This window comes from Chiloscyllium punctatum, chromosome 44 (assembly GCF_047496795.1).
Source record: "Chiloscyllium punctatum isolate Juve2018m chromosome 44, sChiPun1.3, whole genome shotgun sequence".
Taxonomy (NCBI): domain Eukaryota; kingdom Metazoa; phylum Chordata; class Chondrichthyes; order Orectolobiformes; family Hemiscylliidae; genus Chiloscyllium; species Chiloscyllium punctatum.
Genome location: NC_092782.1, coordinates 19,220,503 through 19,239,515, shown reverse-complemented (window position 1 = coordinate 19,239,515; position 19,013 = coordinate 19,220,503). Strand labels below are relative to the sequence as shown.

Here is a 19,013-nt window from a genome sequence, read left to right as displayed (position 1 = left end):
TGGCTCAATAAAGGAGGCCATGCCAAGAACAGCAACAAGCATGTCTGAAAGCAAAAGCAGTACACAATAGACAGGACTAAGCAATCCCACAACTGACAGATCTGGTCTAAAGCTCTGCAGTCCTGCAACATCCAGCTGTGAGTAATGGGCAAGTAAACAATTCACTTGAGGAGGCAACTCCACAATATCCCCATTCTCAGGGAGCCAAGCCTATCAGTGCAAAGTCAAGACAGAATCATGAAGAACAGTGAGCAGAGGATGCCAAGAATTGCAGTTAGCAGCACTGAGAGCAGCAGGTGAGGAAAGTCCTCAAAGCAGAGGCAGTAACACCTAAAGCAGCAGCAGGCAAGCATGGAATCCCAACACAAGCATTTTGAAAGAAACTGTGACATCATAGAAAAGCTATAAGTATGTCTGATGAGTAACAATCAAGTTGAAATGTTTGTAATTAGCAAACCTTAAGTTTTTTTAATATTTTAAGTAGTAAAGGCCTATTCTACTGTTAAGTTGCATACCGCAAGGAAGGATTTTGTGGTGTTCACTTACTGGTTACACAAGGTCGCCTAACTCATGGAGAAGCTAAATTTGATGCCTTTGATACACAAACTGCTACAAGGTACTTCTGAATAAAAAATAATGCCTAGCGACAGCTTTTACACTAAGCTTCAGTTAGTCACATAACCGAGGAAAAGAAATAGTTGCACTCAAATATCCAAAAAAGCTCAAATTAACCAATACAAGTCTCTGTCTCCTACACTGGGTGGAAAAGAAACAATGCAAATAAAACTTTTCCAACACAAGCAAAACACAGGTCCAACTGATTGTTATCGCGTGGTGATCCTCCATTTGGTAGTCAATGAGATATAATTGCCAAACACCAAAAGAATTGAGAGAAAGTCATCTCTTTCCACCTTTGGGGATTTGGATTATCTGTTCCACCAAATGTGTTCCAGTTTTCCTGCTTTCCACCCATGATATTTCTGCAGTACTATGTTTTGTTCATCTTATTTTGAATGACTGTGTGTCTATGAAATGATGTAAAGGAAGTAGAGTTTAAATTTGCATATTAGTACATAAATTTATGGGAAGATTATGGCCTAGTGACATTATCATTAGTTTATTATTCTAGAGAAATACTCTGGGACATAGGTTTTAATCATGTCAGTGTAAATGGTGGAATTTGAATTCAATTTAAAAAAATACCTGGAGTCTAATGATTACCACAAAACTGTTTTCAATTGTTGGATAAATCCATCTGGTTCACTCATGTCCTTTAGGGAAGGAAACTTGCTGCCCTTGCCTGGTTTAGCTGACATGTAACACCCAATCCACAACAATTTGGTTGATTCTTAACTTCTTGGGAAATCTAAAATACTATAGAAGTGGTTGATCACTTTTCTCTGGAGATTTAGACTTTTTTATTGTCACGCTTAATACTGAGATGAAGAATTTTTTCACTCAAGAGGAAATTGTGTCTCTTTGGAATCCCTACCCTGAAGCTTTGTGTATCATTAAATGTAGTCAAGCCTGAGATAGATCAGTTTTAATTTCTCTGTGAATAAAGAGATACGGAGAGTAGATGGGAAAGTGCAATTAAAGTAGAAATTGAATGATGGAATAGGCTCAAGGTACTTCAGTTCCTATTTCATAGGTTTTTAACTGTTACCACAAAATGGCAACATCAGTGACAAAACAGCATTATCCACTCATTGAGGTCATAATATACCTTTTCTGCACACTGCTGAAACTCACTCCTACTCCAACCTCCTCACTGAAATGCTATTCAACATGGCCAGTAACAGGAATGTACACAAGCAATACACATGCCCTTTGGAAAAGGAAGAAAAACTTGCATTCCTGCAGCACTTCTTACAACCTCACGACATCCTAAGGTGGACTCTAGCCAAGAAAGTACTTTTGAAATGTAGTTAGTTATCACATACAAAATGCAAAAAGATGCAAAACAGCACTCAACAAACCAAGTCCGGCAGATACAAAATGTTGTGGTCCTCTTAGTTTTTTAAACTTCTAACCTGTACAACTGGAGTTGAAGGAATCCTGTGAAAGATTAGGGGGGCAAGAAGTCCGTAGCATTGGACAACAGCCTGCAGTGCTTGATTGACATCATTGATCCAACTGGCAAGTTCAATGGCCACCAGAATTCTTTCACATTTAGCCAATCTACTAAGCTGAAAATTAAAACAAGTTAATGACCTGTGAATCACTATGCTTTGGTTTCAAACACAAACATTTTGTACTATTCAAAGACCATGACAATCTAGAAGTAATTCATGATTTCTATATTCACTTAGCTTACGTTATTCAGATGCATATTTTGATGGCACTTAAAATAATTAATCACACTATTCATTATCAAATGTAAAAAAATGAGCAATATTCAGAAAATAATGATTGATTAAATATGAATACTTATTGGAATTAGCAAATAGTTCTTCAATTTCATGTCATTGTTCTTGTTTGGATTTCCTTGATTTTTTAATCTTATACTGATTTTGACGAACCTACTATTGGGTTTTTTTGTCAATTTTGTCAATTACAGGATGTGATAAAACTGGAAGCTAAGGACTGCGCATGAGTCTTTCACTAATTTCTATATTTTAACTAATTGAACGATCTGTTCAAATTGGATATTTTAATTTCTTCCTTTTGATACAACTGGACTATTAGTAATCCTGTGTAACCAGCCAATGTTGAATTTTACATTCCTGCTTTAAGATCCAATAGAGTCAGCAAAGAACTTAAGATTTTTAATTAAAAACAAAATAGTGATATAAATTTTACAGACAACATGGTCAAATAATTCCAGCAATACAAACAAAAAATCTCATTTTCAGTCTGATCCAAGTAGCGTACATTATACATACTGAGCTGACCCTTCCACATTCTGGCTGTCAGTTTCATAAAGTTTCATGAAGGATTTCTCTCCGAAAGGCATAACAAGATCTCTTGGCACATTTTACAGACCTGCCTCATTAACTACTTATCCAGTCTCTATGGTGTCCTCCTGCCTGATTCTAGCCCATTACCACCAAACAGTTCCCAAAATAGTGGGCGGCACGGTGGCACAGTGGCACAGTGGTTAGCGCCAGAGACCCAGGTTCAATTCCCGCGTCAGGCGACTGACTGTGTGGAGTTTGCACGTTCTCCCCGTGTCTGCGTGGGTTTCCTCCGGGTGCTCCGGTTTCCTCCCACAGTCCAAAGATGTTAAATTGCCCGTAGTGTTAGGAAAGGGGTAGATGTAGATGTAGATGTAGGGGTATGGGTGGGTTACGCTTCGGCGGGGGCGGTGTGGACTTGTTGGGCCGAAGGGCCTGTTTCCACACTGGAAGTAATCTAATCTAATAACTCATTTCTCACCTGATATCTGCCAAAAGACTGACACTTTGAGCCTGCGTCATCTTTAAAAGGATACAGTACACCAGGAGAAGCAATGGCAATCCCGTGTTGCTCCTCACCAACAATGTAACAGCACAGCAGCCACAAAGCCACATGACTTATAGCACATAGCTGGTCACATCCTGACAGGCAGACTCCAAGGAAACTCAGACGGCCTCTCAATGCTATCACCCAGAGGAGCCACTACTCAAGAACTGGAGAGGTGGACACTGCTCTGGCAGGATTGGAGAGATATAAAAGGATTATGAGGGCCAACGCCTATCTCAGAGCAATAGGGGGACCACCTCTTGAGAAACCACTTTCGCTGTTATCAAAGAATCCTTGCAGTGTGGAAACAGGCCACTTTGGCCCAATAAGTCCACACCGACCCTCCAAAGAGTATCCCATCCAGATCTATTCCCCTACCCTGTTACTTCACATTTCCCCTGACTAATGCGCCTAACCTACACATCCCAGAAGGCAATGGGCAGTTTAGCATGGCCAATTCACCTGACCTGCACATCTTTGGACCGTGGGAGGAAACCAACGCAGACACAGGGAGAATCTGCAAACTCCACAAAGACAGTTGCCTGAGACTGGAATCAAACCCAGATGCCTGGCGCTGTGAGGCAGCAATGCTAACCACTGGGCCACCTTGCCGCCATATGAGGACAAGGACACCTCCATTAAAACAACAGTCCCTGCACACAGCAGTGAGCAGCTCTGTAGGTGGCAAAATCTAGGGGCCATTACATCACCCCTAACTGAGACATTACCATCTGCTTTCCATGGAGAAGGCAGCCAATCTCATTCCCAACAATCAATGACTGCAGGAATGCAAATATCCAGGTTCTGGTCCAGGCTAATATGCCTGTGTTTCTGCACCTCCAGCTTGCCACCATATATCTATAAATGTCTGCACATTAAGTCTGTTTTTGTCTCCACAAATACTGTTTGACCTGCTGAATATTTCCAGTATTCTGTTTTTAATTTTGGAAAATCAATGATTAGATTTACATAGAACATGATTAAACCATAGCTACAAAGAAAAATGTTAATAACTTGATCTTACTCTATCCATTGAATATATAGAACTTCAATTATATTGCTAATCATTAATTTCACTTCAGAACATACTTGCCCATTGTAGAGAGGTCCATTATCAGACAAAGAGTCACAGTAAACAGCATCTTCATGGCAACTAATATCAGAATCAATGAAGATGCATGCCAGAAATCTCCGCAGAAGGATGGGCGATGCCAGATGTACAGCATCATTGTTTAAGCTAAAAATAAATTGTGAATATTGTTAATGTGAGAAGCATGTTTTTCATATACTGTTGTTCGAAGTAGATATTTTAATTTATTTTTGTCAGACACTTCAACAGATTCATATTATCAATATTTCTGGGCAGCCTTTTCCAAAGTGCACAAGAAACAAAACTAGCTGACTGCTACACGGAAACAAGTTGCAAATTAAGGCAATTAATGGCCAACCATTGTGGACTCTGTCAGTATTTTCTCACCATCAGATTGGCCACCCACATAATGAAAAAAAGTTGCTTGCTTAACCAAAGTTAAAAATCACACAACACCAGGTTATAGTCCAACAGGTTTAATTGGAAGCACACTAGCTTTCGGAGCGTTGCTCCTTCATCAGGTGATAGACCTCCGAAAGCTAGTGTGCTTCCAATTAAACCTGTTGGACTATAACCTGGTGTTGTGTGATTTTTAACTTTGTATACCCCAGTCCAACACCGGCATCTCCAAATCTTGCTTAACCAAGGCAGCTTTCTGGTGGAATACCATTTGCCATTAGAGCCAAAGGTATCATGGGCCAATGTTGGGCAGCAGGAATGAAAAAAACACAACCATGTTCCAGCCTCAGGCTTCTTTACATGCTGATTGTATTGCAAGAAACAATGGTTTTGAGCATGTTTGTTCCAGAATTTAATTCTTAAAAGAAAGGAGATGAATTTGTGTACCTTGAGTAATCTTAAGTACATGTATGACAGAGTGGATTTATTAATACCCAGCAAGTAATTCATAACTGAATCCAATGAAGTTTTGGATCATTTAATTTTTTTGTGGTTTCCAGCAAAGTTCCTGCATCTAATAATGCTACTTCTTGCTTCATTATGGCTGCTGTTAACACTCATCTTCACTGTCTCACTCAACACTTCTGTTGTTTCTCCATCACCAAGCTGTTTGTCCCATATCCAGTATGCATAAGCAAAACTTCCCTCTAACTAAAAATCGTGAAGACTAATGCCATTGAGTGAAATTTAATTCAGGTGGATAGCAATGGGTGCCCTTCAGTGTTATGGTCACAGTCCTGTAACTCCCTTCCCAATACTGTGGGTGTATCTATAGCACATGGACTAGCAGTGGTTCAAGAATATGACTCGCCATGAACCTCTCAAGGACATAAGTAATGAGTACAAAATGCTAGTCTAGCCAGTGACTCACCTATTCCCTGTTTGATGGAAGCCATCGCATGCCAGAAAAGCCCTCATCCAAGCATGCCTTTGTACCTTTAGACCTATATAATCCAGCACATTCTACCATCCATAAACTTGAGGTCACCCAAAACTGTGCTTCCCCATCTTAATTCAAAGCTCTTCGGATGCTGCCTGAACTGCTGTGCTTTTCCAGCACCTCTCTAATCTAGAATCTGGTTTCCAGCGTCTGCAGTCCTTGTTTTTACTTAATTCAAAGCAAGTCTCATCACCCTTACTCATTGAACTACATCAGTTACCACTAAAGCAATGCCTTATTTTTAATATTCTCATTCTGGTTTTTACACCATGCTATATTGTTAAAAGCAAAATACTGAAGATACTGAAAGTTTTGACCAAACATAGAGAATGTTGGGGAAACTCAGCAGGTCTGGTAGCATCTTTGGAGAGAGAAACAGAGTTAATTTTCCAGTCCAGTAGGACTCTTTTTCAGAAACGTGTTCAAAGTTCTGAAGAATAGTCATACCAGAATCAAAACATTAACTGTTTCTCACTCTTTATAGATGTTGCCAGACATGCTGAGATTTTCCAACATTCTGTGTTTGTTTCATTCAATGTTGTGGCCCCTCCTAAACTGTGTAATTTCCACCAGCCTCATTACTCTCTAGATTATCTGGGCACCCCAATTCTGGTATCTTCCACATGCCCCGATATAATTGTTCCACTATAAAAGAACTTTTAAAAAGCTGACCCGACGTGACCTAAATCCTGACATGGTTTGGTGTTATAATTTATCGCACTCCTCTGAAGCACTTTGGGATTTTTTTACTGCTGCGTGCAGTAGTTAGGACCTGAAGTGGTGAAGTGACATCACAAGATAAGCTCTGGCAATTAGGTTACACAGCAATTTCCTTGTAGTAAATAATCAGATCTTCAGTTTGCTGGGCCAGTTCTCCTAGTCTCTGGTTTGTGCTTCAGTGATTGTTTTTAGTGTTAACAGCATGTCCGAATGCAGCAAGATCTGGACAACATTCAGGTTTGGGCTGACAAGTGCTAAGCAACATCAGTACTTCACAAGTGCAGGCAATAATAATCTCTCACAAATCATCAGCCCTCAACAGTCAATGGGATAACCATCTCTTAATTCCCAAGAATCACCATCCTAGGGGTCAACTTTCACCAGAAATTGAAGTGGATTAGCTATGTAAAAACAGTGGCTACAACAGAGACTGGTAATTCTGCATACAGGTTACTGTGATCAAGAGAAAAATAACTCCATGAAAGCTGGTATCCGATCACCAAGTCACCCTTTGTTTACACATGCATAGGTAGTATGACCCAGCCATCACAAGAGGCTCTCCTGTTTATATCTGTCAGCTAGGATTCCCTGTTTGGACCAAGTTACCAATCAGGGAACTTATTTTTTATTTTCAGTACTGAGATTCTAATCTCCTGATTTTTTCTTCTATCACCAAACAGCAGCAAAGCTTATTTCTCCCAGCACCCATATCATGAGTGTGCAGGTATAGGACACAGTGAAGAAACAACGAGGGCAGACAACTTTATTGACATTCAGGGAACTTATATTCTGTGAAATCCACCTAGCTGACATTGTTCCAATCACTACAAAGAGCACATTAAAAAAAAAACCCATTGAGTTTGCACCATTCAAAAACAAGCTCCTAACTACTTTAATCCTATTTTCCAGCACTTGGCCCATAGCCTTGATTGCCTTGGCATCGCAAGTGTACATCCAAATACTGTTTAAGTGTCATTAGGGTAGTGAGAAGTCTCTGACCCTTCCAGGCCTTATGAGTTCCAGATATCTACCATCGCCTGGGTGAAAAGGTATTTCATCACATCCTCTTGAAACCTCCTGTCCCCAAAATGTAGCAGTACAAGTAGATACGGTTGTAAAGAAGGTATATGGAATGCTGTCTTTTACTGATAAAAGTAGAGAATACAAAAATAAGGATATAATGATTAAAGAAAATACTGTGAGCCCACAACTGGAGTATTGTGTGCACTTCTGGTCACCACATTAGAGGAAGGACTTAATATTTCTGGACAGTCCAGAGAAGATTTACTAGAATGTTGCAAAAGGCTGGGGAATTGTAGCTATGAGGAGAGATTGGAGAAGTTGAGGTTGTTTTCCCTGGAACAGAGAAGGCTGAGGGGTGACATAATTAAGGTACACAACATTGTGGGGAGAGATAGAGTAGACAAGAAGAACCAGCTTCCCTTGGCAGAGAGTTCAAAAGCCTGGGGTCATAAATTCAAATTAAGTGACAGAAGGATTAAAGGGGATGTGAGGGAAAACTACTTTTTTTAAGCACAGAGGGTGGTGGGTGTCTGGAATTTGCTGCCCGAGTTGGTGGTGGAGGCAGAGACCCTAAACTCTTTTTAAAAAGCACCTGGGTGTGCACTGCACCCTTTGGGCTGCAAGGTAGAGGGTTATGGGCCAGAAGCAAGAGGGTGGGATTAAAAAGGCTATCTATGTGCCTCTGGGTTGACATGGAGAAAGTGAGGACTGCAGATGCTGGAGATCAGAGCTGAAAATGTGTTGCTGGAAAAGCGCAGCAGGTCAGGCATGCCCGAAACGTCGATTCTCCTACTCCTTGGATGCTGCCTGACCTGCTGCGCTTTTCCAGCAACACATTTTCAGCTCTGGGTTGACATGGTGGAAACAGGCCCTTCGGCCCAACAAGTCCACACCGCCCCGCCGAAGCACAACCCACCCATACCCCTACATCTACCCCTTACCTAACACTACGGGCAATTTAGCATGGCCAATTCACCTGATCTGCAGATCTTTGGACTGTGGGAGGAAACCGGAGCACCCGGAGGAAACCCACGCAGACACGGGGAGAATGTGCAAACTCCACACACAGTCGCCTGAGGCGGGAATTGAACCCGGGTCTCTGGCGCTGTGAGGCAGCAGTGCTAACCACTGTGCCACCGTGCCACCCTGCTGTCTCATTTCTAAAGTAGGTGCTTATCAGGGTCCAACCACTTTTTACGTACTCCCTTGCCTTGTTTATCCTTTCTGTCTGCACTCTCTCACATATATTCAGATTGAATTCTGTTTGCTACTGATCAGTCCATCTGATATGCCTCTCATTACTCTTGTGTAATCTAAGGTTATCTTCCACACTACTTAACACCTCATCAATTTTCACATTATCCTCACATTTACGAATCAACCCTCCTACATTCAAGTCTATATCATTTCACTATATTACAAACAACAAGGATCCTAACATTGGTCTGTGCGGAACCCCATTGGAAACAGATTTCCAGTCATAAAAACTCAGCTCGACCATCCCGCTCTGCTTTGTGTCACTCATCCAAATCTGCATCCACCTTTCCAAATTTCCTTGGATCCAATAGGCTATCAGTCTATCATGCAGGACCATATCCTAAAGCCTTGCTGAAGTCCAAGTAGAATACGTCAAATGCATTGCCCTCATTTACACACCTGGTTACCTCTTTGAAAAATTTAATCAAGTTGGTCAGACATGACCTCCCAAACAAAACCAAACTAACTGTTCTTAATGCTACCTCTCTAAATGCAGATTAATTCTGTCCCTTGGAATTATTTCCAATAGTTTCACCAGGCTGAACCAACTGGTCTGTAGTTTCCTGGTTTATCTCTTTCTCTCTTCTTGAATAAGTATACCACATTGGCTGTCCTCCCCTGTGGCCAGAGATGAATTGAAAATTATTGCCAACAACTATTCATTCCTTGCCTCTCTTAACAGTCTGGGATTCATTTTATCTGGTCTTGAAAATGTATTGACTTAAGCCTAATTCTCTGTCCACTGTCCACCATCTACAAGGTATAAGTCAGGATTGTGATGGAATATGGCCAACTTCCCTGGATGAGTGCCGATCCAACAATTCTCAATACGTCTGACACCAACCAGGGCAAGATTACGTACTTGGTTGGCACAAACACACAGACATTTAACGCCTCCAACATTCAGTTGCAGCAGTGTCTACCATTTAGAAGATTTACTGCAGAAATTCACTGAAGATCTTTTGACAGCATCTTCTAAAGCCACAACCATTACCATTTAAAAGGCTGACAGCAGTCAACATGTAGGATCACCACAATCCGCAAGTGCCCCTCACCGTACTGACTTGGAAAACGGGCAACTTTTTCACGCAGAGGGTGGTACGTGTATGGAATGAGCTGCCAGAGGAAGTGATGGAGGCTGGTACAATTGCAACATTGAAAAGGCATTTGGATGGGTATATGAATTGGAAGGGTTTAGAGGGATATGGGCCAGGTGCTGGCAGGTGGGACTAGATTGGGTTGGGATATCTGGTCGGCATGGACGGGTTGGACCGAAGGGTCTGTTTCCATGCTGTACATCTCTATGACTCTATGACTTCAGTGTTGCCTGGTCGAGTCCTGATACTGACTTCCTAATGGCATTGTGATGCACATATACTGAATGGATTGCAGTGGTTCATGAAAGCAGCTCATCACCAGCTTTTCAAGTGAGATTAGGAATAGGCAATAAATGTTTGCCCAGCAGCATTAAACACATTCTGTGTATGAACAAAAATCAGTTAAAGAAGTAATGTGTATTTACATGAATTGAACCTGATAGAGCCACCTGCTGCTCCTCTGTGCCTCTAGCTCTTCATCTATGGCAGAAACATCATCTAAACACAGTGCTATAGAACCATTGACACCCACTTAAGGAAAAGATTAGAACACAAGATTGGGAGAAGAGCAGAAGGAGGCCACAGGATGTTTGTAAAAGAGTTCCACAAAGAGGACACTTGTCTGCAAGGTACTAGATATCTGATATTGCTGAAAATATTGAGGAAAAAGGCATATTCTTACTCATTCCATTCTTAATACTGGCGCACCTTAATTCAGCTACTTTATATGACAATCAGGCTGATGATAGTGTGAACGCAGACATTTTGTGTTACAGTCCACTGTCATTCACTCACAATCTACTGAATTCCTTTTTTCATTTATAGGATGAGGCTGTCACTAGTCAGGCCAACATTTATTGCCCATCCCTCATTGTCATAAGGACAGTTAAGAGACAATTACATTGCTGTGTGTCTGAAGTCACACAAGAGCCAGATCAGGTGAGGACGGCAGTTCCCTGCATTAGTGAATCAAATTGGTTTTTCCAATAATCAATAACGGTTCCATGGTCATCATTAAAACCTTAATTCCAGATTTTTATTGAATTCAAATTGCATTCTTTACCATTGCAGGATTTTAACCCAGTTCCCCAGAACATTATTTGGATTTATAGATTAACAGTCCACACAATAATACTGTCTGAGATACCTAGAATCTTTGAATCATACAGAGCAGAAGAGGTCCTTCAGCCTATTGAGTGTATACTGCGAGCAAACATTACCAATTACACTAGTCCCACATTCCCACATGAGGTACATAGCTTTGAATTTTATAACATTTCAAGTGTTCATCCAAGTACCTTTTTAAAGGCTGTAAGGTTTCCCACCTCAAATACCCATGCATGCAGTGCAATCCAGACCTCCACTACCGTCTGGGTGAAAAGGTTTTCCCTCAAATCCCCTCTAAACCTCCTGCTTTTCACTTTAAAATTATGCTGCTTTGGCATTAACCTTTCAACTAAGGGGAACAGTTGCTATCTGTTCACCCTATCCATACCCCTCACAATCGTACAGGGAAAGGTAAAGTGACTACCGTCTCACCAGACCATGGGCTGCTCTCTCATTAGAGAGAGATGACTGATGGTGGTATAACCTGAGGGTCACCATGTCTGAAGTGAGGGAACAGGTGGAAAAGGGGATTCCTTCATGACAACTTCAGCCAGTGTTGGTACCATGCTGCATTGTGAATCAGCCATCCAGTCAACTAAGCTAACTGACTCCTAAATCTTCGACACTGCTGTTAAGTTTCCTCCCCTACCTCCTCAGCTTTTTCTGCTCAAAAGAAAACAACCCCAACCTCCCCAGCCTCACTTCATAGCTGAAGTACTTCATCCTAGGCAGCATCCTGGTGAATTTCCTTTGAACTCCCTCCAGTGCAAACACATCTTTTCCACTGCAGTGACTAGAACTGCAAATGATATGTCAGCTTTTGTACATCTCCAACATAACCTGCTCTTACTATGTATGATTAATAAAGGCAAGCATGCCATATTCTCTCTCAACTACCTTATTAATCTGTTCTGCCAACTTCAGGGCTCTGTAGACAAGTGAACAAATATTGTTGTTCTATCTTCACAAAAGAGGACACAAATAATTTCCCAGAAATGATAGGGAACCAAGGATCTAATGAGAGGGGGGAAACTGAAGAAAGGCAACATTAGCAAAAAAAAACTGGAGAAATTAATACGGTTGAAAACTGACAAATTCCCAGGGTCTGATCATCGACACTGTAGAGTAGGGTCCTGAAAATATTGCATGCATTAGTGGTCATTTTTCAAAATTCTATAGGCTCTGGAGCAGTTACTACAGATTGAAGAGTAGCAAATGTAATTGCAATATTTTTTTTAAAACGGAGACAAGAAAAAGAAGTGAATCACAGACCAGTTAGCCTAACATCAAAAGTGAGGAAAATGTTAGTATCTAGTGTAAAAAACATGATGATTAAGCACACGGAAAGCATATGGGGATTAGACATAATCAGCGTGGGTTTATGAAAGGGGAATCATCTTTAATTAATCTGCTGGAATCTTTGGGAATGTAATGAGTAGAATAGATAAGGGAGAACCAGTGGAAATGGTGTACTTGGATTTCAATAAGGTATCACACAAGAGACGAGTGGACTAAACTAAAGCACATGGGATTAGAGGGAATATACTGGCATAACTTGAGAAATGGTTGACAGACCAGAAACGGAGTGGAAATAATGGTCTTTTTCCAGGGAGCAGGCAGTCATTAGAGGTATACTGCAGGATCAGTACTTGGGCATCAACTATTCACAATAAATAAATGACTTGAATGACAAAGGCATATGCAACACTTCCAAGTTTGCTTATGACGCAAGGCTAGGTGAGATTATGAGTTGTAAGGAGGATACAAAGATCCTTCAGGGCAATTTAGATAAATTGAGTGTATGAGCAAATATATAAAATGTTAACAGGGCTAAACAGATTGGATTCAAGGCGGTTGTTTCTCTCGTATGGGGAATTTAGAACCAAGGGTCACAATATCAGGATAGGGGTAGTCATTTAAGCCTAAAATGGAGAAACATTTTTTCACACAACTTTGATAGACTGTAGAGGCCCAAATCACTAGGATATATTCAAGAAAGAGATTGATAGATATTTAGATATTAAAGACATCAAGGTATATGGAGAGAAAGCAGGAAAATGGCATTGAACTAAATATTATGGTCTAGGACATTAAGTTGTACTGGATCCATGATAAGCTGGCAAATTGAATTTAAAAATTGGCTAGGTCATAGGAGACAATGATGGTTGTGGAGGGATACTTTTCTGACTGGAGGTCTATGACCTGTGGTGCTGTGCAAGGATCAGTGCTGGGATCCCTGCTGTTTCTAATATATAAATGACTTAGATGAAAATATAGATGGAATGATTAGCACATTTGCAGATGATACGAAAATTAGTGGAAATGTGGATATTGAGGACACTGGTCAAAAGATACAACAGGATATAGATCAGTTGGAAAGTTGGGGGGAGAAATGGCAGATGGAGCTAATTCTGAACAAGTGCAAGGTGATGCATTTTGGGTGGTCAAATGCAAGAGGAAATTATACAGTAAATGGCAGCAGCCTTAGAAGCCCTGATATACAGAGAGACCATGGGGTACAAGTTCATAGCTCCCTAATAATGGCAACGCAAGTAGAAAAGGTGGTAAAAAAATGTATACGGCATTCTTGCCTTCATTGGTTGGGGCATTAAGTCTAAAAATTGGCAAGTCATTGTTGCAGGTATATAAGCTTTTAATTTGACCACATTTGGAGCATTGTGTGCAGTGCTGGTCGCCACACTATAGGAAGGAGTAAAGGCTTTGGAGTGGGTACAATAGAGACTTACCAGGATGTTGCCTGGATTGGAGTGTATTAGCTACAAAGAGAGACAAACAAAGATTGCTTACACTAGAGTTTAAGATTATTATTAATTCAATTATTATGAATTAATTATTAATTAATTGAAATATGAGAGGCATGGATAGAGTGGATAGTTGGAGTCTTTCTCCCAGGGTAGAAATATCAAATACCGGGGGCAAAGGTTTAAAGTGAGAGGGAAATGTGCTAAATTTGTTACACAAAGGATGGTGGTCCTGGAATGCATTGCAAGGAAATGTGATAGAAGCAGATACATTAGCAAAGCTTAAGAGGTATTTAGATAGACATGAACAGACAGAGAATAGATGGACATGTATAATATGCAGGCAGATGGGATTAGTTTAGAATGGCATCATGGTCAGCACAGACATGGTGGGCTGAAGGGTCTGTTCCTGTGCTGTATCATTCTATGTTCCTAAGGACTGCCTTGACCATATTGAATGGCTACACAGACTTGAATGGAGAAATGGTTTACTCCTGCGCCTTCCTTCTACATTTCTATGTTAGAATAAATTGTACCTGAAGTGGGAGAAAAATCATCCATACAATTTGTAATAACTGTACCTTTTCTGAGAGATGTACCAATCAGTCTTGTGAGAAACAAGGCATTTATTTTGTTGTAAACATTCGTCTGTAACAAAGTGTTTCCATAAAATGGAGATGGCTGCTTTTGACACTGGATAGTGCCCTAACTGATATGCAACCTAAAAAAAACATTAAATTATAATTGAGTTAGCATGCAACTTTCTGTAATGATTCTGTGGCAAAAAACGGCAACATTTTAAATAAAACTGTCAACAAGTAATTAGATAAGTTCATTAACTAAACTAGTAAAGACTGCTAGCAGTGTGCATTTCCCTTTGTTTACGGGTGGAAAGTTAGTTTTCTCTGAACATCCATGAGACCAAGCAGGAACAGCAGAGAGATGGGTCCTAAGAACACCTCACAACTATACAAATATTTGTTTGTATATTCATATAAAAAAAAGAACAAAAAAAAAAGAACAAATCAACGGCACCCATCTCTGGACTCATAGCAGAAGCGGTAATGCAAAGATTAGAACAAACAGTCTTACTGCAAATTCAACTCAAACTCTGGGTCAGATATGTAGATGACACCTTTGTAATCATTAAAAACACAGAAATAGAGAACACACACCGGATCATCAATGCCACACTCACAGGAATCCGATTCACTAGAGAGGATGAAAAGGACAACCAACTCCCATTCCTAGATGTGATGGTACAGAGAACACCGAACGGAGAATTCATCACAAAGGTTTACAGGAAAGACACACACACAGACCAAGTCCTGAACTACGAAAGCAACCACCCCAACACACACAAAAGAAGTTCCGTCAACACACTATTCAAGAGGGCCACAACACACTGCAGTACACTAAAACTGCAAAAAGAGGAAGAAGAACACCTATACAATATATTCGCTAAAAATGGATACCCGCGCAATTTCATCAACAGATGCCTAAGGGAAAGACAATGGAACGAGGACATGCCACAACTCAAAGGACTAGCCACACTACCATACATCAAGAGCATTTCCGAACTGAGAGCCAGACTACTGCGACCACTAGGACTCATAACAGCACACAAACCAACAGCCACTCTCAGACAACTCACCAGAACAAAGGACCCGATACCCAGCATGAGCAAAACCAATGTAGTGTACAAAATCCCATGCAAGGACTGCAGAAAACACTACATAGGACAAACAGGAAGACAGCTAACGATCCGCATCCATGAACACCAACCAGCCACGAAACGACACGACCCCCAGCTATCCTTAGTAGCCACACACGCAGATGACAAGCAACATGAATTCGACTGGGACAACACTACTATTATAGGACAAGCCAAACAGAGAACAGCCAGGGAATTCCTAAAGGCATAGCACTCATCCACAAATTCAATCAATAAGCACATTGATCTGGACCCAATATACCGGCCACTGCAGCGGACAGCTGGAACTGACAACCGGAAGCGGCAGATTCAAACCACTATAAATGCCGGAGAAAACATCACAGAAGCGGTTCACAGAAGGCTCCCAAGCACTGAGGATATCACCTAGACAGGGGACGAAACGTCTGCAACACAAATTCCCAGCTCAGCAACAATATCTTATCTATACGCCTCATGATTTTACAAAACCCCAAAATGTCACTCCTCAACCTCCTACACTCCAATGAAAAAAGTCTCAGCCATCCAACCTGATAACTCAAACCCTCCATTCCCGACAACATCCTGTTAAATCTCTTAGAGTCACAAGAAAACAAAGATCCTCGGCAAAGTCAGTCATGAGCCACATGTGCACTTTGGAAGCCACAAAATGATCTACCAAGCATATCCCAAGCCAGAGGGGAAATTGGTCAGTCTTTCATCCAAGTAAGACCTTGAATACTACTCTGCTTTCGTTCAACTGTGATATAATCCAGCAGACGATTTTACACTACACTTCAATGGAGATACAAATAGGAAACGATGTAAAATGGGTTGCAACTCACTATCACAGACTAACACATAATTCAAAATTGTCTGCTGGGGAATAGTTGTACCTGACAAAGGTAGGTCCACGCTGTAAGGAGAGGAAGAGGATAATATGCTAGGATTGGCTTTGTCGTTTCCCCAATTCCATTTCCAATGATTGTTCCATCTTCTGAATAAGCAGCAACTGCAAAGATGTATTTTTCATTAGGTTCAAGGTCTTTTACTTCCAGTAAGCACTCTCCAAATGCTGGCACCTTCAATGAGAAGAAAAATCAGTATATTATTATTAACTTAAATCCAAGCCCATCAGTAAAACATAACACCAAAACATTTCCCTTCATAGATACAATTTAATAATTAATTTTTCAGTCTTACACTTCTTTCCATCCCTGTTACAAATGTTCCCCATATGTATGTGTTCAGACATATAAATTAATAGCTGCTACCTACTTCCTCTTTATCTTAGAGTGGGCTGTAAGACGTTAGGGAAAGTTGTGTTACATTAGAAAAGGTCCCAATTCCACAAATCCATCTCTGCTATGGAAGCCTCAGCTCACTTTCATGTTGAATTGAGTGTAATATAGAGGCAATAATGTAGCCCAGCAAGATAAAATGCTCACTGTCCAGTTGCAATCACGACCACCAAACCTTCACCTTTCCACCGATTCACTCCCACATCCGTTCCCATACCCTTCCAAACCAAACCATTCTCTTCATATATTTGCCATGTCCCGAATATCTCCATGTCACTTCCCTATACCCTAATCCACTTTCCCAGGATTCACAATGTACAGAAAATATGGCAAATCATTGAAACGATCCTGAAAGTGACAAAAGAAGAATGATTTCAAATAATACTTTGAAAAGAAGTGCTCAATTTACAAGCACTTAATCAACCAGAGTCATTCACAATAGAAATTTCAGAAACTTTTTATGTATTTTAGATTATGTCACCTTGTACTACTAAAATCACAGGCATTGAAAGACCACATAAAAAAAAATCAAGTCATTACAAGATAGTAGAGGTATCAAACTACACTTATACTTCCCTTCAAACATTTCCTGTTGAACTACATGAATTAGTCATTCTTGGAGCTCAGTAAAACATTCATAATTAAGCCATCTGGAAATAAAAGCTGCTTGCTTCTGTTGATAAAGTTGCCAGATGACTTCAGAACGAATGTTTAGCTGAGCTCCAAGAATGACATGGAGTTCAGCACGCAATATTTACACAGCTTGAAAGGAAGTGAACACTTTGTTTTATTGAAATATAATTAATCATTAGAAACTCAATCTTATATTGATGTAGCTTCCAATGACTAATTTTTTTAGGTGCACAAGTTAAGATGTCTAAACTGGGCAAAATATTTTTTATTTTCAGACTATGATTGATTTACAGCTTCATGAGAAGTTATGGAGGCAATTTATATCAATGGGAATATTGAAGGAATTTTTTTTATTGCTGATTTGAAATGAGGAATTCCTTTGAGTTTATGACTCCTCTGTGAGGGCATGTATCATGCATCCTAATAGAATAGGCCTAACTTAATAAAATTGAGGGGTGTGAGAAAGGGTTGAAATGTCCTCTCCCCACAGCAGCTTCAGTGAAATTAGAAGTGCGGCATGTGATCTAACTACCTCTACCAGTTAAAAATGCTGGAAATGGGAATGGGTCAGGAATCTTAGAATCTAGGTTTTCCTGACATTTTAAGAATACCTGCTTGGCGATAGTCTGAGCCAAGATGTAACATTAAAAATGCATGACTAAAAATTATTAAATAGAAATTGTATGACACAAAATATCACAATATGATCATTAATTGCCATTCAACTACTGGAAAAGAAATCTGGATACATGAATAAGAAGGGTTTCGAGGTTATGGGCCAAATGCTGAAAAATGGGACTAGATTAATTTAGGTTTTCTAGTCGACATGAACAAGTTGAACTGAAGGGTCTGTTTCCATACTGTACAGCTCTATGACTTTAAATGGGTTTTATTTCTGTACCTGTATTCCTGTACCCTGAAGATGAGAATCCTTGAGGCGTACTTTGAGAATGCTTCCTGTTGCAGTACGGCCAAATATGCGAAACCAGTAAACCTTAACAAAGACAGAGGAAAGGTTCTCAGTATGTTTTCAATAATTAAAAATATAAGCATACAATGTAAGCATATTTCATGCCTTCAAACCATTAAAGTCATTGTATATTTATAGGTACTATGATACATTTCACAGAATCACAGAATAGTTATGGTGCAGAAGGAGGCCATTTGGTCCATCATGTCTGCAGTGGTTCTGTTGCCTGGTGCCAATCTTCAGCCTTTTTAGATAAAGAATGTGGTGATCAAGATGGTCAGCCACTTTTTCTGGTTTCCTTCCATGCCAGAAGACTGGTGAGTGGTTTTTAAAAATGACAGGTAGGACCATATTCTGGGAGTACCACCTCCATTCTCAAGTGGTGGTATTTTCTCAGAGGTGGAATAAAGAAACGAGCCTGCATGTAACATTCACATTCCTTGTGGTTCTAGTGATGAGATGGGTATTGTAGAATCTCCCTCTATTTTCATGGAGTCAAGCTTATTTTGATAGGTGATGA

The 19,013-nt window shown here is 40.3% G+C and overlaps 1 protein-coding gene across 1 annotated transcript in view; it reads right to left on the bottom strand.

Annotated features, from left to right (window-relative positions):
• Window positions 1-19,013, bottom strand: part of cfap54 (cilia and flagella associated 54) — a 450,427-nt gene that overhangs the window by 283,083 nt on the left and 148,331 nt on the right. The window contains exons 22-26 of the mRNA XM_072562407.1: window positions 18,425-18,517; window positions 16,486-16,671; window positions 14,481-14,620; window positions 4,534-4,681; window positions 2,034-2,189 (exon numbers count right to left, since the gene is read on the bottom strand). Coding sequence (XP_072418508.1) covers window positions 2,034-2,189; window positions 4,534-4,681; window positions 14,481-14,620; window positions 16,486-16,671; window positions 18,425-18,517 — 723 coding nt within the window. The remainder of the gene's footprint in view (window positions 1-2,033; window positions 2,190-4,533; window positions 4,682-14,480; window positions 14,621-16,485; window positions 16,672-18,424; window positions 18,518-19,013) is intronic.